The sequence below is a fragment of the Anopheles merus genome, chromosome X (assembly GCF_017562075.2).
Source record: "Anopheles merus strain MAF chromosome X, AmerM5.1, whole genome shotgun sequence".
In the NCBI taxonomy this organism is placed as follows: Eukaryota; Metazoa; Arthropoda; class Insecta; order Diptera; family Culicidae; genus Anopheles; species Anopheles merus.
In genome coordinates, this window is record NC_054081.1 from 1,214,634 (window position 1) to 1,237,833 (window position 23,200).

Here is a 23,200-nt window from a genome sequence, read left to right on the forward strand (position 1 = left end):
CTTAATAGTTCGTTTCCAGCGTTTTTTTTTTTCTATACTCTGGCGTTCCTATTTTTGGGCCCACTTCCCGTTGCGGTGTTCCCCTCCACCACCACCAACTCGCTTCCTCCTCCTCCCCCCTCCCCCGCTCCTTCCTTCACAGCGCTTAGTTTGTATTATTGTTTTTCGTTTATCTCTTTCCTTTTTTTCCCCCTTTTTTCGTTCCTGTCATCCTGCCCCAAAAACAAAAAACTCTCACACACACACACACATACACACACACACACAAATAGCAACAAAAAACAAATGGCAACAAACGAAACGCCAATCCTTTCTACAACAATGAATCTCTTCTCCATCGTTGCCTTTGATTTTTATACCAACCCCGAACCCTATTTTCGCTTAATGTCTACATTACTTCAAGCACAAACACACAGAGAGAAAGAGAGAGATAGAGAGAGAGAGAGAGAGAGAAGAAGAATGGTGTAAGGAGAAGCGGGAGGAGTTGGGGAGGAGGCCGAAACGCCAAACCAAAAAACGCAAACACACGCCAAAGCCAAACAACCTGTTGGTCGCGGCTGCCGCTGCTGCTGGATGGGTCGGGGCGCGCTGCCTCCCGGATGCTGCTGTCTGTCGGTTTCAGTTAGAACACACACTGGCAACCGGAGAGAGAGAGAGAGAGCGAGTGAGAGAGAGCGAGCGAGAAAGAGAGTAAAGAGTGACAGTGTGCCGTTCCACTTGCCGGAAGCACCAAAGTCCGGGAGCGCTAGAGCGGGAGCGAGCGAAGGAAAACAGGGTCGGAAAATGGAGAGGGCGGGCTCGGGGGGGTGGGGGGGATTGGGAAATTGGTATGTTTTTCTTGCACCTAGTGTACCCGCGTTTCGCGCCACCAAACAAAACAGGGCCGCGGCGCAGAGCAGGACTTCCAACGACACCGCTGTGCGGTTGGGTGGTCGCGCAAAAGCGAATGAAAGGAAAGGGCTTTGGGCTGGTGGGGGGGGGTGGGAAAGGAGGGGCAGGAAGTTGCCAACAGCATGAGGGGGGGGGGAGGGAGGAGGAGTGCGGAAGGGCATGAAGCAACCGGTGGTCCTGGCAGGCGCGGTGGCCACATTATATATAGTACATGAAAAGCCGGGAGCATGCAGATAATGGCGCGCCAGGACACATCACCCACAACGGGCTGGGACAGGGAGGGGGAGGGATGGAAGCAGAAGGCAGGCAGCCGGAGGTGAGCAAGAGGGTTTCGGTATAGGAGCATCCTTTTTGCGCGCCAGCCCACCTTTCACTCGCACGCAGCGCAGCGCAGCAAGGTTGAGAGGCGCCGCAAACGACGAACCCTCCGCTCGGCCGTCGTTCGGTGCCCGCGTCGCCCGCGTCGCGCACCCGTTGCCGGCCACCCCAGAGCTATCGTAAAGGAAACGGATGCGAACCAGGCAGCATCAGTTCGATAGTTGACGCGCCAGCGAGCGGTTGGCCCAAAGTCCCCCGAGCCGAGCAGAACCGTCCCGAGAGACAGCCAACTTTCCCCGAAACCCAACACAAACACCCGTGCAGACACACACACTCACACACACACACATACACACTTTGTTGGGGGTTTTGTCGTGTGCTGACAGGTGTTTCAGGGTGCCTTTGCGCAAAGCTGCAGAGGAGTTTGGACGTTGGAGGAAAAAAACAGCAGACGTTCGTTCGTCATTAGTCCACGCTTGCCACCGACGCGTGGCTCTCTTCAATCAACCCAAGTGGCAGCCCGAACCAGGCACGACCAACCCAGCTGATTCGCCTCCTGGCCTGCGGGCCACAGCGAGCACTTTCCGGCGTTGTGTTTGGGCCGGCAGGTTTGCTGTGCGACGCGCTCCAAACGGCGATTTTCCGGTGCCGAACAGATCCTCGACTGTGTGAATTCTTTCTGTGCCGCCAGTGCAGTGCTTCGCGGGTGCTTGTGGTGCGCTAGTTTCGGTACGTTTGCCATCCACAGAAAGGGCAGGACAAAGGGGACACACAGGGGTAAGTAAAACCATTTGGAGAATCCTTTTTTTTTTTTTTTTTCATTTTTATTCTGTTGCTTCCCGGTTGGTTGGCGACCGTAAAAAGGCTATTAAGCAGCAGTTGCAGAGCCGCACTGGGATGCGCTCTTTTTTTTTGCGGCTCTGTGGCGAGCAGCAGTCACACTTGTTGCACTGGTTTGCGCGAAACAAAAAATCAGGACACGGTCAACCGAGGCTCCAGCCGGGCTGCCCAGCGCTCGTTAAGCGGCTGCCCAGCGCGCGCCGCCCGGGTGTGAAGCTACATTTTCCACTTGTTGATTTTGTTGCTGCGCTGCAGCTCTCTCTCTCTCTCTCTCGCTATCGTCTATCCCTCTCTTTTTTGCATACTAAAAGTTATCCTTAAACGAAAGATCCACTTTTTTTTAATTTCCTTTTTGTGACGGACCCCGCACAAACCTGAATCTGTGTCCGGGAAGGGGAGCGTTTATCGTCCTTTTTGCAACGCACGGCAGCGCCACCGTCTGGACCACTGCCTGCATTGGGATTTGAATTTTCCAACCGATAAAAGTGTGCACGTAGCAGCCGCAGCGGCGAACCTGCGCAGGTGTGTCGGTGGCTCGCCGGGCGCCCCAATTGCGAAACCATTAGCCCGGGTTCGATTGGCCGTTCACTGTCGCCAGTCGTAAATTTGGGATTAAAAGTGTAAGCGCCGCACACCGACTGCGCTTCGGGCTGCTCCCCCCCTCGTTTTTATACGCACGATGTCGTGCAGAGGTGATTAGTGTGCCAGGTAAACCTAACTGCCGCTGTTGCTACTAGTTTTGCCGCCCGGAAGGTTGACGTACGGAGCCCAGGCACCAAAGCGGAAATCTAGAACAACCTCCCGCCGGGATGAGCAACCTGTGTGCGTAATCGAGCCCCTGGGTGTGTGTGTTTTTTATTTTTTGCTTTCGGTTTTTGCTCGGTGCACCAATGGACAGATCAGCGCCTCCCTGCTGGGCAGCGCTTCGGTAGCCTCAGGGTCCTTGGTCCGGTCGGGCGCGCCGTTATGATTTGGATCGATGCAGAGGAAATTGTAGGCAAACAAGGCAGGGGAAAACATCTCCCAAAAAAAAAAACACACACACCCTAGGCTAGTGAAGCTGCACAACGGTGGGCAGGCAACGACACAAGAACAGTTGTGGAAGCGGGACACTTTAGAATGGGTTCTTTTGCAGTTTTTTTCTTCCTTTTTTGCTTTTGCTTTTGCTGTGCGAGCAGCACAGTGTGAGGAAAATAATTATGAGGCCTGCTGCGGGCCTTGTGAAGCGCAAAAAAAAACCCCGGGAGGAGCCCCGGAAATGGGAACTCTGATTGGATTTTTGCTCCTGATTACGGGCACGCGGTGTGTGTGTGTGTGTTTGGGAACGAGAACAGGAGCAAAGGACACACACCACGAGCGTTGATGGGTGCGGGCGTGTAGGAAGAGAGAGAAAAAAGAGTGTATCTACGTATAATTCAATTTAGCGTAATTCAAATCAAATCGAAAGTCCTGCCCCCTGCCGTTTTGGCACCTTTTACCCCTGCCTGCTTCGGAGATTAGGCATGTGTGTGTGTGTGTGTGTTTGAATGATCAAGTACGAGATGTAAAGGTTGGACAAATTTGCAATAAAAAAAGGAAGAAGAAACGAGCGTTAACAACACCAGACCACTCGGCGGCAGGAGGTTCGTCGCTGAGCGCGCGCTAGAACAAGCAGCAAGTAAGTAGCGCCGATGCTGCTGAGCGTGGTGAGAGGCGAGCGGTCGTGGGGCAGCAGCCTTATCTGGATCGGGTTTCGCTGGCTAACGTGTTGTGCGAGCGAGCAAATTCTTCAATTCGTTGTCGACGAAACCTGCACGGAATAAGGCACGGAGCACCACCCGCACGCTCGCTAATCAAGTGATGAAGTGTAGAAATTAAGCGATGCTGTGAGAGGAAAAAAATGGAAGTTGTCGCGTCGGCAAAACCCGCACTGGCGCGAGAATGGACACGGGAGCAACAGTCAAAATATAAAAAAAGGTCGTATCCTTACTTCGTTCTTATCATTCGCCATCGTTCGCGCTTTGTTAGGATTGCTACAAAACTTTCCACTCAAACACACGCACGCACGCGGGACAAGGACACACAAATGTAGAAGCCGGATCTTGAGCCTGTGCCTCGGGTAGCTCGGGAGGTTGCCAGGAGATTTGTCGTCGCCGCCGCAGGAGTTTGATTAAATTTGCCACTCGCGAACACGCGCGCGCGCTTTCGTTTACTTCCGGGTTTTGGAGTGGAGCAGCAGCGATGACTTTGGGAGGGAGCCGGGGCACCTTAACCCTCCCCGATACGAAATTAGTTTATTGAGCAGGGCGGCACTGGGGGAACGCTGCTGCACAAGGCTATTTACGGCACACGCAAGAGAGGAAAAAGATTTGTAAGCGACCTTTTTTTCGGAAGATGCTGTCTGAGGAAAGGCAGTAAAGCCTGAAAGGTTCTTTTCGCAGAGGTTCTGACGAAGAAGCGCGGCAGATGCACTGGTTGTGTTAGGATTGAAAGGAGAGTAGCGTTTTGGAAAAGGGTTCTGAATAGATCTGTTGGAATACCTACAACATCTTTTTTGCAAAACGGTCCAGAGGGGAATGAGCCTTCGGGTTCTTCCAATCGAGAGGCTTTAGGACACGACAGTCATCTTTAGCAGTATTAACGGATTTTTTAAGCTTACTATTTAGCGAGACAACGTATCTGCCTTGACACATACATTGCCATCCTCCAACGGTGTGCAGCTAACTTAACAAGCAAATCAAAACTTTGCCCACGGACGTACATCCAGTTCGCTTCCTGCCAGCGCTGTCGATGTCATGTTGGGTGTTATCCATTTAGCACAATCATACACCGCCTGCAACGACGCTGCGAAAGTTTCACACCCGACACACAGTGGTTAAAGTGACAACCTATTGACAGGCAACAGGTGTCGGCCGGACATTAGAATGCTTTGCTGCGCTCTCTAATGGACAGTTGCTATGGGCGAACTCTTCCGGGAAGTGCTTGCAAGTTGCAAAGCCTTCTACCGGTTATACACTCGTAGCAGCTTTGAATATAACTGTTACACAGCTTCACGATGGCATCATTCAAAAGAAAAGTTATAGCATTTATGTAGTGTATTGATGTGGATAACTACTTCCGGGAAAGGAATTGCATCATAAATCATAAAAAAAGATAGAAAATATAGCTCACTTTTTCGAGATTTTATGATCCAATATTTTACTTTCTGCAAAATTCTCCAATGATTTCATTTCGTGGCTTACTAGAAGTTTCATTGAAAAGTTCCTTAGCTATTGCCTACCCTCCAAATTTCTGCCAGTCAGTTATCATTGCCTGTTTTAACAGGGCATCGCTTTTCGTCTAACAGAGTTTTTGGGTCCTCAGAACCATCAATCGCAATTACTTATCACGTACTCTGACATCACGAATCTTAACTTTTACGCTCTTGGATAATCATGGCCATCTTATTGATGCTGTTTTTCATCATTTTGAATGTTTATTCTAGCATCTATGACCAAGACGTGACTGCCTTATCTTAGGATATTCTCGTTAACGTTCCCATGAAGACCGCAGATTGGCAAGACAGCCATAACTAGAACGATAAATATCGATTTCCGGCGAAATTGAAGTATCTCTTGGCTTCCAATTCAAATTTGAGATAAAACAAGCCGGTCGAAACTACTCTCCTGCTAGTAGAAACTATTTCTTTCAGAATATTTCAGGTACCACCCGGTTAGTGAAGAAAATGTCAATTCAATTCCGAAAATGTAACAGAAACTAGTTATCCTGTTATGAGTAATGAATTAGAGCAACCAGTCATCGGATTGCAATGATAAAGGGCGGTTTAAAATAGACATAACCACTTACTACAAGACACTATTCACGAGTAACTAAATAAAAGTAGCAAATTAAAAGTTATTTGTAAAAAAGGATCTATTTTACGCACGATAGAGCTTTTAGCTTGACATCAAACAATATCGTGACTGTTAAGTAGATGTCCAAACATTACATATGGTATTCATTAGATTACATGTAGAAGACTGGCTTTATTTCGTATTATTGATTTGTAACTCCAGGGGGCGGCCTCGTGGTATTGTCGTCAACTTGTAAGACTTAATAACATGTTCGTCATGGGTTCCAACCGCACATGGTCGATGGCCCTCGTAGCATGGTCTTGACACTTCGGCTTCGTGATACTAAAAACTCGCGAATACCTTTATAGGAGGGCATAATCGCGTGGGCTGTTACACCAATAGAACTTCAGGGAAAAGGTAACTATGGATTAACCTGAAGATGGGTTGCTTTCGTGTTACATCATGAAAAACAAAACAGGAGTCAAAGTATCTACACACAAAATAGCCTGAAAAACATATTAGATCTCCCAGCGAAAGCCAACAAAGGTTCCATTGGACCTGTGTGCCGAATTTTTCTCTATTTTCAGCACTATAGATCCGATCCGTTCCTTCCAAACGTGGTATCTATACTCATCAGTATTTCCAATATTGGACGGCTTAAGTTGGTTCAAAACTGGATCGGTGCTTGGGGCTCAGAATATGCAAATTTTTACTCCATGATTTCTACTCCAGGCCGAAATGTCACTAGACACCAACCAGAGAGTAAAACATATTCGACACCAATACCAGAATCGATACAACAATCCTGCCAAGAAATAATTCCATTCCTTGTAATTCGATTCAATTAAAAATAATAGTTGCCCCGACGGCGAATAATTGAGTTGCGATGCCAGCGCCCTCTGGAACGCTGCGATGGCCGAACAATGTCTGCTGTTCGAAGTTGCCTACCCCACACTAGCCAGCTCGAGCATAGAGCAGACCCTCAGCGGCGCAGGTAATCTCGCGTTTTCGCTCGACAGCGCGAGTCTAGAGTTATGATAAACCCAAAACATGACACCTACTTACGAAGTACCCAAACGGCCCGATAAGACCAACCTTCGTGGGCGAACACACGCCAAGTTCCGACCACTGCAGGACGGCGTCCAAAGTGCCAGTCCAGGGCAGGAAGTTTGCCACTGTTGCGCATCTTGCCGCCGCAAACAAATGTCGATTATGTTTGGTTAGATGACGGGCAGTGACAATATGGCGCTGTGCCATTAAAATAGAAAATAGCGCACGAGGTGCACGATGGCTCGTCGCTACCGGTTCGCTACCGGAACCCGTGTGCAAAGGGGACCAAGAGAGAGAGAGAGAGAGGGTCGGGAAATCATCTGCTGGCGATGCTAATAAAATTACGACAGTCGAATTAAGGCTATTAGCCAGTGCATACACACGCGCGCGCGGACGCGACTCGCTCGAGAATCGCACCCCCACACACGCGGTGCATTAGACCATCGCTCAATACGGCACCGTCACACACACACACACACACGTCACGGGTCGTCAGTTTCGCTTTTATCACGATCGCGATAAACGAGTCGCCAATAAAGCGAATTTCAACAGCGCGCGCCCACCCCCAGAGAGCCCAGGGAAAAGGGGGAAAATGGTGGATGGTGGTGTATGATAAAAGCATCACCCCTCGCACCGGGGAGTGTTTTTTTCTTCTCCTTCTTCTGTTTGTGTCATCCCTCGCGACGTTGTGGCCCGTTTTGCAATCGGAACGTTGCGCGGAGGGCGCAAGTGCATCGGCGAGAAGTGTGTAATGTAACTCAATCATAAATGCTCAACGAAATCGTGAATTACACCTCTTCGTTTTTGCCCAGCTTCCGCCATTTCCATCGCTCGCCCTCACTCCCTGGCTCACAATTCACACCCCAGCAGCGTAATCAAATCGCACACTTCGCGGGCGTCCGCGGACACCCTTGTCGTACGCCGGGTACCACCACCGGCACCGCCACCGAGGGAACAGGGTAGTAGAACCGTACCAGACCTGTCGTCGACGCTGCTCGCAAGCTGTCACCGGCTGCCCGGCCGACAATCAAGGTGGAAAAGGGGTGGCCTCACATCCCTGCTTTCCACACCGTGCTGGGGTTTTTTTCTTTCTTTTTGTCTTTTTTGCACACTGGCCTGGGCGCTCTTGACACGCTCTTGAACGGATGGGGCTGGCCTTCGAAGATAGGGCCGCACCGACGGTAATGAAAATGTACGGCCTCGCGCAACAAATAACTATGTTATAAACTCTTTATCGGGCTAGTTTAATTAGCATACGCGCGCGCGGTGGCGTAGTGGCGTCTCCCGGTGCCTGTGACTGTGCGCGTTCGTACGCAGGCATGACGGAATGAGCGACAGGTGTGGGAGCGTGGGGCCTTCATGGGCCCTGCTAAATGATTTTTGGTTCCGGTAGGCTCATAAAGGTATCACTAAACATACTCTTTTGTACGATTTGCTACGCTTTTACTGTTAGTCTATCAATGTAAGCTTTACAACCGAACAAAGCAAAGTGACTCTGAGGTACTTGCATCCATCTTGGAACATCCAATACAATGTGATCCTGAGATACTTCGAATGTCATACAGTAACTTAGAAAATCACACTGAGGTTCTTCAAAGCTCATTGGAGCATCCAATGGCATATGAATTGACTCTTTCCCTTCTTTCGTTGCAAAATCATCCAGTGTCATACAAAGTGTCTCTAAGGTTCCTCCAAAAACATGTGAATATTATTTAGTGTCTTGGGACTAAATCCACTACCACTGCAGGTGACTCTCAGGTTCTTCAAACCAGCTTGCAATATCCAATGTCTTAGAAATTACCAACACTGTTACCAATATCCGATAATGCAGAAAGTTATCCAAAGGTTATTTTAACCACCTTGGAACGCCCAATGTCATCTAAATGGAATTTAAAATCCTTTCAAGCTCCTCGAAATATCAGCAAGTGCCATCGAAAGTAACACTGAGCATTTTTCAGCCATCTTGAAACACCGCCCAGTGCCATCGAAAGTGACTCTGTGAACCCTTCAACCACCTCCGAATAACATCCACCGTCATAGAAATTGTCTCTAAGGTACTTTGTGGTGTTTCAAAGAAGTTGGAAGTACCTGAGAGCCAATATGAAAGTGAATAAAGTTCCAATAGGATTTGAAGTAGCTCAGAGTCACTTTTAGTGTACTGGATCATATTAGGAGTAGATTGAAAAAATCTCCAAAGATCTCTAAAGATAACACGTCTGAACAAGATCTGGAGTCATAGTGAGACTGAAGATTTTGAAGAATCTTTAGAATATACATTGTCGCCGGAAATTGACTCAGACGTTCCTCCAAACAGCTTTGAACAACATCCAGCGACTTAGAATGTGATTCAGACGATCTTTGAAATACATCTCCTAACAAATATACCCAGCAAAACTTCCACAACAACCTAGAACCATCGACCGAGCTCGATTTTTCAATCGAAACTGCTTCAAATAACTTCGTGCTTCAAGTAAATCTAAATGTACCTGTATCATTTATAATGCTGTTGTAGGTTTGGAGATAGTTACAGTCACCATGTAATCTGATGAGTGTACATACGATACAACTGATCAACGTGTATCATTGCGGTAGGTCAGTTTTTACTGACATGAGCCGAGGTGGAATAAAACTTCGCTCGAGCGAACTTTTCGACACTTGATCGTCCAGGCGATCATAGAAACCCAACAGGGATTTCCCTTACAGGAAACGTTGGAGTTTAGAAGCCTTACCTTGGGAAGGGGGACATAACTAAACTCTTGAAATAAGTTGGAAGGCAAAGTTTTTGGGCAGCGTAACGTCCCATCTTGGCAGTCCGAACGAATCTGACCGCCACGGTAGGAATTGGTTTTATTTATACTCAATAAGTTTCGTACATTGGGTGGTTTTGGAATGTGTTTTTGTCCTAATTAAAGGTTATTGATATGAGTATACATGATAATGTATACATTGTATCGGAGTGAGGTGTCTGTCATTATGTGCCTAGGCTGCGCTTTTAGTGTTTTTTACGAAGGTTCTGGAAAGTATAAACTGTTCTAGCTAAAGAACGGGTGCGTTCGGCAATAAGTTGCTATGCGTTCTCTGTTTGTCCACTTTGCTGCAGTAACGCTTGAACTGCTTATTTTGCGCATTTCGGTTGTTTTCGATAAATGTGTCTCAATGTTTTTTTTTCTATGGACGGTATGGTCTGGGTATGTTGCTATGGTGTGGATTGATTTGCTGATGTAATATAATGAATGTGTTGCAATAGTGTGATTTGGCTTTCCGAAGTGGTTTACAATAAGTTCTGTTGAGCAGATATGCTACAATGCTTGCTTGAGAATGACAACAAGTGAGCTGTAAAGCGTATCTCTTATCGCACCTGTGTAATAATGCTTAAATCAAGGGTGCCCACTGTGCCCCTGACGCCCATTTTGCACGCCCGACACGCACGGCGATGAAGTTTGGTGCGATTTTTATCAGAGAGAGCCACTTGATGATAAGTTTGGCGTCACCAGAACGACACAAACACACAAACAATCGCACGATGCTAAGGGAAGGTGAAATAAGCGCGCATGGCCCGCCACAATTGCGCACAAATCGGACCCAGTTTATGGACCTTCCCTCCGCGTCCCAAGCAAAAGCAACAAAAGTTTGGAATGAATGAAACAACAAAAAATGCGTCCACACACACACACATGCACGCACACGCTGCTAGTTAATGTTTATGGTTGAGGCCGATTGGCAGCGACCGCCCCCTTTGGACTGGAGGTTGGCGGGGCGGTGGGATTCCAGCGTTTTGGGCTGCACCGGCGGCCGTATTTGCCGTTCACCTTCGCCGAGGGCAACACCGCAACGGATATGCCGGGCGCGGCAACTTCAAGGTAGGTCAAAGGGATCCAGTTTTTTGTTGTTGTTGTCGGTGTCGTTGTTGCTGTGTTTTGTTTTGTTTACAAGAAAGACCTTAAGAATACTCCAACCCAGTGCTAGCGCGTGGAAGAGGTCAAGTGTCCCACCCCAAGAATCAGGTAAGTGATGAGTGGCGGTCGCGTAGAAAAGAAACCTGCTACTGCGAATAAACCACCCATTCTCAACCCTGCACGCTCCCCTCGGCGGCATAAGTCAGACGACACCGCTCAAGGGAGCGTCCAGGGAGGGAAAAGAGGAGTGGGAGTCGGGTCTGCTTGGCCAGTCAATTATCACGGCTCTGCGTGATCGGCCGTTCGAGCCTCATTAGATCACCACGCGGGTGTCGCCATCTTTGTTGTTGCTGTTGCTTGTTGTCGTGGGAGGGAGGGAGGGAAGGAGCGAAATGGCGTCTTCGCCGCCGGCTAGCTTCCGGACGGTTCGCACCGAGACGGGGCACAGTCGATCGCTTTCCGAGCTGGACGTCGGAGCTCGGAGAAACGTCGAGAAGTGTGTCAATAGGCGTCCCCAAAATCAAGGCCCAACCCCCCCTCTCTTCCGGTTCCGTACCCGCAAGTGTCATGCTGGTGCCGGAACTTTGGTGTGTATCAACGATCGAACCAAAACAGTGTCTCAGTGTGTGTGTGTGTTATAATATCTTGTCTCACTCTATCCCTCTCTCTCTCTCTCTCTCTCTCTCTCTCTATCTCGCTCCCTAGTGTCCATCCACCGCCGGATGAGCGGGAGCCGGCGGCAGCTCGCGACTACGCTCGCGATAACTCCGCGGCGAGCTCGGCCCGACCGTCACCTCACCAGAGCCGGCGCGGCACGCTCGACAGCGTGGAGCTGGTCGAGCGGTACCACTTTGCGAAGAACCCAAACAGGAGCGGATCCCATTCGCCCAGCCTGTACGAGTCGAGGCGGCGCCTGTCGAGCTTCGGCGCCCAGAAGCGCGCCTTTCTCGAGCTGATACGCAAGCAGGGCAGCCGGCTGTCGCTCGCCCGCAAGTTCTCGGAGGTGTCGAACAAGACGGACGAGCTGAGCCGCGAGCATCGGAAGCAGCAGCGGGACAGCATCCTTGCGAGGTAAGAATCGATGGGTTAATGAGGTGCTCTAGCCCGCAAACTGAGACCTCCACACCAGAGCTGAGGGCTCAGCTTAGCTCTTTTGAGTGAGTTGAAGCAAAGAGAAAGAGCGCTAAAGAGGTATTTGAGTATATAACTCACTCTTTTCAGTGAGCATGTTACTCTGCTCTTTTCAGAGAGTTGAAGCGGGGTGGAAAGTGCTCATAGCGATTTGAGTACTTAGCTCACTCTTAATCGAGTCCGATCACTCACTTTCTGTGCCAACTAACTCCCTCTTCAAAGAATGATCAACTTGACTCCTTTTACAACTCTTTTATGAAACAACTAACTCACGCTCTCTGCCGCACTCACTCGTTTGCGATTCTACTGGCAAAAAAAAGAATGTGAATAAAATCCCACAAGCCATCACAACAGCTCTTCTTGCTGAGTTCACTCCATCCACTCACTTGAACGCTGCAACTCATCCGCTCACTTGCCCGCGCCACGCTAAGCGAAACGTTCCTCCCTTCTCCCTCCGGCAGGAACCAGCTCGGGCTGGCCCTGTCCGCCCTGTACGCAAAGCTGCTGATAGTGATGGGCATCACGCTCCCGCTGACCGAGCTGGTGGCGCGCGAAGCACCGCCAAACTTCCACCAGCCCTTCTACCTCTACCTGTACGGGGTGTCGATCCTGTTCTGCAGCTTTCTGTTCGTGGCGCGCTGGCGCCGCGCCGCCCAGCTTGAGTTCCTGTCCCAGTGTCCAGGTGAGATGGCCCGGCGTGTTGTGCTCCCTTCGCATGAAGGAGTCTAATACCAACCACTCTGCTCTGTGCATCCACTACAGCAGGTGCGGACAGGTCTGGATCAGGCGGGCCGGCCCGGCCGGCCCCAACACCGCACAGTGGCTCGTTCTACCTGCGCATCGGGGCGATTGCGTTCGGCATCGGCAGCCTGGTCTACTCTGCCCTAGATTTTGGCCAGTACTTCGAGCTCGACGGTAAGTGTAGGTAGGGGCTGTGTGTGTGTGTGTCTAAGAGGAGGAAAAGAGGGGAAGAATTTAAAACCGATTTCACGGTTGGATGAAGCCTGCGGCGTATCATTATCGATCGAATATGATGCCGCTCTATGAAGGGGGTCGCTTACAGTTGCTTGTCGTACTTGTCTTTTCACCACCTGCCCAACGCCGCGCCACCCTCGACACAACCGAACCAATCAAAACCTCAAACCCCTTTCGGCATCCATCCCTCCCGGCAGCGAACGATGGGTGTCGCAATTTCCTGGTCGCCCTGATGCCCGCCGCCCGGATGCTGCTGTGCGTGGTCCAGATGCAGTTCATCATCGTGAGCGGGCAGGACTTCGGGCTCGCCCGGCACGCGTTCGTCTCCCGCTTCGGTCTGATGCACATGCTGGCGACGAACGTGTGCGAGTGGCTGTACGTGCTGGTCGAGGAGGCGAAGCATGAAATCGTGCCCATCGACCACAGCCTGCAGCCAAACCGGACCGACCACCACCACCACCAGGATGACCCAGGTACGTACCTGATGAGCCTTTACTCACACACACACACACGCACACACGCACATGTAGAGAGGGTGACAACTTCAATTTCCCATCCTGTGTGGAAATTTAAAACAAAAACCGCACCCACCGCTCCCCCTTCATTCTATGTCCTTTTTCCCTTCTCCGCCCCTCAAAAGCGTGTGTGTGTGTGTGTATGTGTGGGCAATAATGCAAAGCGGGAAGGCGTATTCTTCGTCCTGTTCGAGATTGATGACATGTTTTTGCCTCTTCCCTCCTCACCCCCATTCCCCCCCCTCCCCCCGCCCCGTTGCACGGTCAACACAACATCGATTGGGCTGGGCCGCAGGATCAAAGGAACCGTGCCGCAGCACGCACATCATGAGCACGCTCGTCCACAATGCCGCCCCGTTCCTCTTCCCCTGCACCATCGAGTACTCGCTGATCTGTGCGCTGACGCTGTACGAGCTGTGGCGCGCGCTGAACCGCACGCTGTCGGCGACGGCGCCGGCCCGCGCAAACCATCCGCCGCCGCGCCCGACCGCCGCACGGTGACCGGGCGGCCCGCCAACCGCCTCTCGATCGACTGCTCGAGCGCGCAGCGCGGCCTGTTCGGCGGCATCGTCACGCTCGTGCTCACGCTGATCGTGCTGATCATGTACTTTGTGCTGCGCCGGGAGCAGCAGCTGCGGCACGCGGCCACGCTCGAGATCGTCGCGTACGAGATAGCGCTCTACTCGGTGACGCTCGGCGCGGTCGTCGCGGCGATGCTGCGGATGCGCGATCTGCGCGTCCTGGCCCAGCGGGGCGGCCAGCGGGCGCTGCCGCTCGACTGCCACCTGCTGCTGGTGACGCAGACCGGCATCTACATCTACGGCGTGTTCTCCATCATCGGCACGTACCACACGCACGGGCAGCTGCTGCACTGGGCCGTGCTGTCGGAGGTGCTGGCGTTGGCGCAAACCTCGCTCCAGACGCTGTTCGTGCTCAGCAGCTGGTGGCGCCGGTGCAAGGGCGCCCGCCAGAACCGCACCAAGCCGGGGCGGGAGATCGTGACCTTCCTGCTGGTGGCCAACCTGGCCGCCTGGCTGGTCAACTCGCTGGTGAAGAGCAACGCCAGCTTCCGGCCGCTCGTGATGGGCTTCTACGGGGCGGGCGCGTGGGCCATCATTGCCCACATCTCGATGCCGCTCGCCATCTTTTACCGGTTCCACTCGACGATCTGTCTGTTCGAGATCTGGAAGAACAGCTACAAGGCCCGGTACACGGAGGGCTGATCGGTTATTCGGCAGGGGCCAGGAGCCCGCCAGCAATCAAATCACACCTCACCGTAGTGTAAATCAGTAACGGGCAAGCAGTGTTACGCATATCTGACTAATAGTGCAATAAACGTGAGCAATACTACAAACTTTAAATTACTCTAATTACCCATCCCTCCCCCAAGCAAAGGGGGAAGTAAATCCCCGAAACAACTACTAGGAAAAAAGGCCATCAATCAAATCGCGGGACGGCGCGTAATTGCTGGGCTGGCTCGAGCCGAACCCTGCGAGACGGCAAAATAAATGTCAAATCACAGCCCGAAAATGGTAATCTCGGGCTTAAATGATGCGGAGTGTATCGATAACTTCGACCGGAGCCGCCACCCGCTCCCTGTGAGCCCCCGCGTCCCTGCGCACGCAAGCACGCGAGCTACGCGAGAGGTCAACGCAGCGCCGGGTGCCAGGGGTCGGCAAAGTGTAGTCTGTGTGCTCAAAAACAATATTGGAAATTAGGGCAATTTTAAAATGCATCAAAGCGTACGAATGGTGTCTTTAGGAGAGCGAATAGAATTGTTTATACATTTTTGTACTTTAAATGCAGACATGGGGCAGAAATTATGGAACTACTCTGCATGGGTTTAAAGGTCAGTCTGCTTCTAAACCATAATTTACTGTGTTTTTTTTTTCTTCCCCCTAAAGCATCGCAAAAGCAAAATCCAAACAGACTTTGATTGCGTGTTCGTTTGTATTAAATGATGATATATTTCTCTTTTTTCTGTTTCCATAACAGTCAACTATAACGGAACCCGTTGTACGAGTCGTCTTGAAGCAGTGTTGAAGAATTAAATGTCAAAAAAACCATTTTCGGTAGCTCGTTGCCCGTACTAAGTTTGTTAGATCAACTATTAGTTTAGATCAAGAATCATAAGTTTGTAAATAATTAGATTTAAACGATCGTTATAAATTATTGATGCCTGAATGTCATTAGATAAATTAAATAGAAATACAGTAAAATAAATACAACAATCCAACCACCTTTAACAAATAAATACTGGCCTGAAAATCGGAATTGAACATGGTCAAATTGCCTTCGAGTTTTTATTTCAAAATCAACAGAAGTATTTGAGTATATTGCTGATATTTAATAAAATCTCCAAACATGATTAACAACACCTGATTGCTTGGGATAATGTTCAGAAAATCTATGGAAGTCCACGTGTCAAGGTGTGAAACGGCGATTATTTTAGAAAGAGCAAACCATAACCCAGACCCAGGCTGTGCCGTCGCCAAAAAATTTTTTCGATATGCGACTGTTATGTTAATCATTAAAAGATGGTATTACATTTACCACGCAGGTATGAAATCAAATAAAGATAGACAAGTCAAGTCAGTCAAGTAAGAGAGATAAATTCCGGACTGGTTTCAGTAATGGTGCGTTTACCTACGAAATCCATTGTTGTTATTATTTTATTTTCTTTTGATAATGATGTGTCAAGCTTTACTTTCAGCCTTTAGCACTTTGATGCATGTCTAAATATAGAACAGAATGGTGAGAAGAAGTTCTCAGTTTGCTTAAGCCTCCCCGAATATCATTTGAAACCTACATAAAGAGTTAACGATGCATTAAAAACTCAATTGTTGGAAAGTGGAAGGGTTTAATTCTTGAGCTAGCGAAACCGAATATTTAATAGCATAAAATTGTAATCCCAAGAAGGCAATATTTGCAAAATTTAAAATATATTGAGTCAACACAATGATTTCAAGTTTCAAAACATGTTTGCCGACCCCTGCTCTAGAACGAACAAGGCAAGGCGTCACGAGAGCAAAAAGCCTCCGACAAGAAAAAGGCGAAAACAGAAAACAAACCATTAAAAACCAGGTCGAACTGGTAGTGACGGTGTGTGCCCGGGTCGGCAGTGGAGCGGGGGGTTGTGCTGAGAGCCTTTGGGGCCGGAGTAATCGTGGTGGTAAAGGTAATCGTTAATTAGTTGTGAGTACCTGCGCCGTACGCGTCGCACTGATTTGCTGTCAACCTGGCTTTCGCTGGCGGGGTAAGGGGGAGCGGACGCGAATGATCGAAAAAGCTATCGAACCACACAGAGAGAAAGAAAGAGAGAGAGAGGGCTCCGCGGGTTTATCGCGCAGTTCTTCGGGCCGCGCATAATCCAATTCGGACAGTTTAATAGCGCATGGTGTAGGATGGGCAGGGGGGGAGGACGGGGTCCGACAGCTTTAGGAGGCGGTCAATAAAACGGTAACGTACAAGGCGTTTTTGCTCTCTCGGCAGCCGCAGCAGCAGCAGCAGTGGGTAGCTTAAAGTATTTCGCGATTGGCTGCCCATTGCGCCCTCGAGGGGATTTGCGCCGCGATAAGCGCCGCGCACCGGTTTCCGAAGTTCCGACTGTGTGTGTGTGTGTGTGTCGCGATCTTGAAGCCTACCAAGTATCGGTCTCTTGCATGCCCCTTGCTGAACAAGCCCTCCTGAGCCCCACCCGCTACTCTGCGCGACCTGGAGCTCGACACACACGTACTTGCTCGCACCGCCCGATACCAGTCTATCCAACCCAAACCCTAGCCCTAGGGACAACAAGGCATTGATTGATAATGGATTATTGGTTTATGGGCGCTCAGGGCAATCGGGGCGCCGAACGACCGCCACTCGCGGACGTCATTCGGCCAGACGTCATCGGCAGCCGTCTGGCAGCGCCATCGCCCCAAATCTCTCGATCCAGCAGGGTCCTACGGCGCTTCGCGTCCTATGCGCCACAAGACACAACAGACACCGCGTCACGTGAGGGTCTGGGCAGGGCAGGCGGGCAGGCCTGAAATGACATCCAGCGCACGGCTGCACTAGAATGGGCAACCTGGCGAACCAGTTTGCTCTCCGACTCCGGCAGTCCTCGTGACCCGACGCTGCGACTCACCCAAACCTGGATGAACTTGAACTTTGAACGACAGGCGTCTACAGCCCCCTGAAGGCCCCCTGCCTTTGCCCTGCCAGTGCAACTTCCAGCTCCACCGTAAGAACCTTCGGGGGGTTTCCTTCTTTTCTCTGCGTTCTTGTTTTTGTTTTTTTTGTCTGAAACCGAGAGACACAAAGGCAAAAACGCACGATCATAATGTCACGCCAGATTGCAGCATGGGGGGCAAGACCCGAGGGTTTTGGAGGCATTGGAGATCATCGAGATATTTGCCGTGCCTATTCGCACTTTGGCAGCCTACCAGGGCTTGCCCCACCTCTTTTCCAACTCTGTCTCTCTGTCTCTCTCTCTCTCTCTCTCTCTCTCTCTCTCTCTCACACTCTCTCTCTCTCTCTCTCTCTCTTTCTGTTGGCTCCGCGGAGCTCACTGAGGCAAGATCTCGCACACACCACAGACTCCCAAGATGTGGTAGTACACCGCTTACTCCGCTGCTGGATTTTGGAGCAGAAGAGGGGAGCGTATGCCTATCTCGAGTCTGTGTGGCTCGGTGTCTGACGTCTTGTTCTCCGAGTAGTTTTCGCTTCTTTGCTTCTTCTATTTATCTCACTATCCAACACCCCACTCGGAACTTGGGTGTCTTTGGGAGCCTCTCCCCTGCTCTACACGATACACGGGATCGGAACTTCCTCCCTCCTTCAGTTTGTGTCGCACTGGACGCGTGTCACACGGTGTCTCCTCGCCCCGTGAGTGTGTGTGTATGTGTACGTTTGCATCTCTAGTGTCTAAGGGGTACAAAGGGGAAGAGGGGGGGGTGGACAAAGGCGGACGTCCGCATGTCGCACGCGCTCGGTTGATGACGTTGTCGCACCGTAGCCCGAACTCCAGTAGCTTATTACCTCCCAAACGTGCCTTTACACACCTCGCAGCTCGCGTCATCTTGCAAGGCTCTTCTGCCCCGGTCCCGGGACACCCCTGCGTGCCCCGTCCCTCCCACCAAGTTGGCAAACCACAAGCCACGAAGCCTGCCAGCTAGATAACGCCTAATAAGAACGCGTCGGAGGAGGGCGTTTTGCTTCAATTAGCTAAATTGATTGACTTCTTCACGGTGTGAGAAGCCCTGATTGAAACCCCAATCCGGCGGACAGATAGCGCGGCTACACCCACCTGGTGCGGTTTGTCAGTGCGTGCTCGTGTGTGTGAGGGAAGGTGTAGTGTCTCTCGCGCGCCGTTATCTGTGTTACACCACGGTCGTGTCTCCACGCATCAGTTCTTGCTAGATAAAAGCGGTGACAAGTTCTTGGACGCGGGCAGGTTAACACGCGCGCGTGTGCCCGCGCGTCCATATACCACGGCGAAGGTGCGTACCGCTAGCTCCAGAAGTGGAAGCGGTGCCTGGGTGCTTAACAAAACCACAAGTCAAACCGCCGGCGAGCTCAACTCAACATCCCCCAAACTTCCCCAAATCCAACTACAACCAACAATGTCCAGCAGCACCAGCCCGGGCGGCAGTGTGGGCAAGCTGCTCAAGAAGAACTCCGTCTCCTTCAGGTAGGTACACCATTGGGATGGAAGGGGGATACAGCTGCGCGGGGAGAGAGGGGCAGAGATCATCGTTCGGCATTAGAGTGCGTTAAGACACCAAACAGCGATAACACACACCGCGAGCCCTCATGCGTTCGGCACACCCTGTCTGATCTGATAGGCTCTGGATATAGCCTGCTTCAACGACCTATCAACCATCGCTGAATTCTGCCTCTCACACACTCGCACAGAGGTACGTGCACTTGCAGGCACTTTTTATTTGTGTCGCTCTTATCGGAACAGAATTGCATTCCGATTACGTCGTCAATTGTGGGGCCCGTACGCCTTTTTTCTTGTTTTCATTTTCTAAAATTTCATCAGCCAATGGTATATGCGAAGATGTAAACAGCGCGAGAGAGAACCCGAACCGTTTGCACCAACAGACAAAACCGGCCACGTTAATCTCTCGGGTGACTGTGTGTGTGTTTTTTTTGCGACCCCAAAACCGTGCCCTCCCCCATTTTATGGCCGTGCTCAGTGACGGGTGACTTCTTCAAGTGGTTAACTGTGTGCAAAAGAGGAGGGGGGGGGGCTAGCTGTGCTAACAAATAAAAGTGAGATTAATCAATTACACCATGATTTCTTGCGATTGCTAGAGAATGTGCGCGGCCCGTCCCCTTGTTGCCTCTTGTCGGCGCCCAATCAAGTGTAGGAGGTTCGAGCGCTTAATTACGAATATAATTGGTCATATTATTATTACCTAAGCGAGCACCTCGTGAAGCCGTCTCGTGTTTACAGTCTCGTGGTACAGCCGTCAAGATCGCTTTGCGGGGTGCTCTGTCATTCTGGAACTCCGTCCGTCATACGGAGCTTCGCATCCAGTAGCAAATAAGACATGTACCTCGGTGGCTACTTGAATGGTCTATTGTAGAGACGCGCGGACTGCCACAACACCGGACGAGGGTTCGATTCTTATCGAAACCGTGATTACTCCACTCTGTACCATGAAGTAGGTTTTTCGGGTACGTAGAAAGGTTTTTATGTGTGTTTAGAGATTAGCATGTCCTTCGCACATAGCTGCATTTATACTAAAAAGAAGAAGAAGAAACGCGCATGCGTGATATCGATTAAGATTTCACAAGTCTGTGAGAGTCTACAAAATTGAAACTACCTCTGGTTAGAGATTGCAGTAACATAAGATTCGTTGCACAGAACTCAACATTTTCCAACATTGCCTTCTTGACTTCGCATCTGAGCTTTGGCTTGTGCAAAAATAAATATATTGCTGAGCTTTTTAGCACTGATTTGCGTATATTATGTGTACAATGCGCCATCAAACATTCGTAGCTGTCCTACTAATAATTGTAGGTGTTGTTGGTTTTATTGCAACGTTCAGTCATTGCAGCTATATAGGGCTCGAATGCATCAATATTTGGCTTCAACGCACCTGTAATTTCGTGTAAATCATAATAAATTTAAAAACTATTTGAGCACATTTATGACAGATGCTTAGTTACATAACAATAGCACTTATAAAAGCTCTATAGTTTCATTAACAGAGGGAAAAACTGATGCCTACGAGGCAAATATTGTCATTTAACATTAAACCTTAGACATTTAACATTAACCAACGATTACTTTTTGGACAATATTATACAACACAAATGCCAAAGACTGATTTTATTGTTCTAGTGTAGGATAAATAAACAAAAATCAGAAAAGAATTGTTATAGATCTATTATATATTGTAGATAGATGTATTAAATAATTTAAATTGTATCCTATTCTGAATTGTATGAAACTGTATAAGATGCATAAGCAGCACTAAGCGAGCATTATTAACAGAATTTAATGCACCTCACTAAGATGGCGATCTGTAAGCAAATGCTCACCAACAGAAGGATTAGCGCTTCAATTTTACTACCTATAGTTGAACAGTTTATCACAGGAAAAAAAAAAAAACAAATTACGACCAAATGAAGCGCCAATTATATGTGACCGACAATTTTTATTAAAATTAGCACTCACAGGAAGGTAAACAAACGCTTAGGAGTGATGAATGGCTCAGGGGGAAGGGTGAATAATTAGGAACAATTGTTGGGCAAATTGTTTTGCTATTGTTTTCCGGCTATAAAGTAGAGCCGTTGAAGCTATCGAGAGTTTGAGTTTAAGAACAGCGAAGTGAGCCGAGAATGCTTCAAATGATTGGTACCTTAGACACCAATCGACATATCAAAAGCTTAGTAAGCGTAGTGACGAGGATACGTTCGTCGCTTAAACGCTCACCAATGACGACCGTGCAACTCAAACCAAGCTACCATTTATTCTCCTTCCCAAAAACAACAGAGACCATTGCGGCCAGAGAAAAACAATCACATTCTCCTGCATCTTTACCACATCCTTCCGCCACCCCCCAGCAGCACGAAACAGGTCCACCTCGTCGTCCCGTGTGCATTGAAGTCTCCAGGCTCGTCAGCAGCGGTTCGGGAGCGATCCCTCCAAAGCTATGCATGCGGGAGTGTGCAATTGCACAGCCATTGATGACATTTAAGGACTGTCACGCCGCCCGCCCGTTACAGTGCGTTTCGTTCGGTTTGTTTGTTGTTTTTTTTTTTTTTTTTTCTTCAACCGCACGAAATAGTAACTAGAACAAAACTGTACGGGGCACATAAATCGCAGTCGCGGGTCGCTAATTGTCTAACACACGCTGGGGCGCGAAGCGGGGCGGAAAATCGGTCTGGTGGAAGCATGTGGGTTTTCGCGCGAGGTAGCTTGGGGAGGTCGGGAGACGGTGCACGGACCACGGGGTAGTTCACCTCCGTATAAAAGACCGTGTGAGTGCGATACGCGCACTTAGTTGCGCGTCGCAGGGCGCATTTTGCACATCATCAAACCCACCAACCCTACCCCGGTCCCCGCCTCAACCGTGCCAGCTACTCTCACTGCACCACTCAACAAACACCTACGACAGAGGGTGACAACCCTGCCCGTCCCGCTCCCTGTTTGTATATCGCCTATTAACCGGTCGCTCACCGGCAAAGCACCGTCTGCGTGGTGCACATCGAGTGACACAGTGAGCGGCACAAAATTGCGATTGCGTCTCTGTGTGTGTGTGTGTGTGTGTGTGTGAGAGAGAGATAAAGAACAAGAGAGCAAGTGAGAGAGAGAGTGGAAGAGAGATCGAGTGATAATAATTGTGCACACGCACGCGTGTACGCACGCCCGCGCTGGCACGTGCTGTCGAGGAGATCCGTTCTAACGCGTTCAGCGCGCACGCCAGACCTCAGTGAATCATGGTCACGGTGGCCGACAGGCAGTGACTGGTAGACGTAGTGGAGCTGTTTCGAGCGCCGTGTGTGTGTGTGTCCGTGTGCCGTTTATAAAGGGCAGTACAAAGCAGCAACCAGCGCCGTCCCTTCACCGCCATGATCGTTGGCGAGCTGCCGGTAGATAGTACGTTCGCGCGACCACTGGTGCGGCCGAGTGTGAAGCTGGGAAGGGAGCGGGCACCGATCGCCCAGAGGTAACTAATCCTAATCCGCCGCAGTGCAACACGATCACGATGCGCCCGCCATTGCCATTGCATCCTGCGCCAGCGGCAGGCGACGAACCCTCCACCGGGAAATTTAATTAAAGGCAGTGGCACGAATACCGGCGCTGCTAAACGGTGTCACTCACCGCGAGCGTGAACGGCCGGCCCCACACAATTTGCATCGAACGCGTGCTAACGAGCCGTCTGCCATTTTGCACACTTGTTTGCCAAACTGATTGGTGGCCACTTTGTTCCACCCTCTTCCTGCCCGGGGAGCTATCTCGGGTGTCTCGCGGGATGCCAATCTGTGACGCTTCCTATCGATCGGGCACTCGGGGTATTCTGTCTTTTTTTTCTTTCTTTCTTTAGTCACAGAAGCACCCACGGGCTCCCCTTGGTTCTGATAAGGCTCCTGCGATTCGATTGTTTTGTGAGGGGGGGTGGGAGGGGCCGGCCAGAAGGGATACCGTACCTGTTGTTCAGTTGTTGTTGAACACGGTCGACACGCGGACGTGCTGCCGGTTTCGTGCGCTTTTTGGCAGGTCTCGTGCTGCCGACCATCTTGCGAGCGATACACACGACAGGCGACGAAC

At 50.2% G+C, this 23,200-nt stretch overlaps 2 protein-coding genes across 3 annotated transcripts in view; both read left to right on the forward strand.

The window, feature by feature from the left end:
• Window positions 1-10,625: 10,625 nt before the first annotated feature.
• Window positions 10,626-14,034, forward strand: LOC121596431 (proton channel OtopLc-like). The gene is made up of 6 exons (XM_041921381.1): window positions 10,626-10,771; window positions 11,513-11,878; window positions 12,400-12,620; window positions 12,701-12,853; window positions 13,111-13,386; window positions 13,724-14,034. The coding sequence occupies exons 1-6, from the start codon at window positions 10,749-10,751 to the stop codon at window positions 13,927-13,929; spliced, it is 1,245 nt and encodes a 414-aa protein (XP_041777315.1). The 5' UTR covers window positions 10,626-10,748; the 3' UTR covers window positions 13,930-14,034.
• Window positions 14,035-18,266: 4,232 nt separating this feature from the next.
• Window positions 18,267-23,200, forward strand: part of LOC121593795 (proton channel OtopLc-like) — a 9,036-nt gene continuing 4,102 nt past the window's right edge. Inside the window, exon 1 of one of the 2 annotated variants that reach the window (XM_041916498.1) lies at window positions 18,267-19,102. In XM_041916498.1, the coding sequence (XP_041772432.1) occupies window positions 19,035-19,102 (68 nt within the window). In that variant the 5' untranslated portion in view covers window positions 18,267-19,034. Of the gene's footprint in view, window positions 19,103-21,824; window positions 22,599-23,200 lie in introns of those variants that run through there. The other variant, XM_041916490.1, reaches the window with a different exon arrangement.

Bases quoted from the DNA above. Each gene is read 5' to 3' on its own strand.
- LOC121596431 (XM_041921381.1), top strand. From the start codon at position 10,749: ATGCCGGGCGCGGCAACTTCAAG. The intron at 12,621-12,700 runs GTGAGATGGCCC...CATCCACTACAG, and splicing joins GTTCCTGTCCCAGTGTCCAG to CAGGTGCGGACAGGTCTGGA. The intron at 13,387-13,723 runs GTACGTACCTGA...GCTGGGCCGCAG, and splicing joins CCACCACCAGGATGACCCAG to GATCAAAGGAACCGTGCCGC.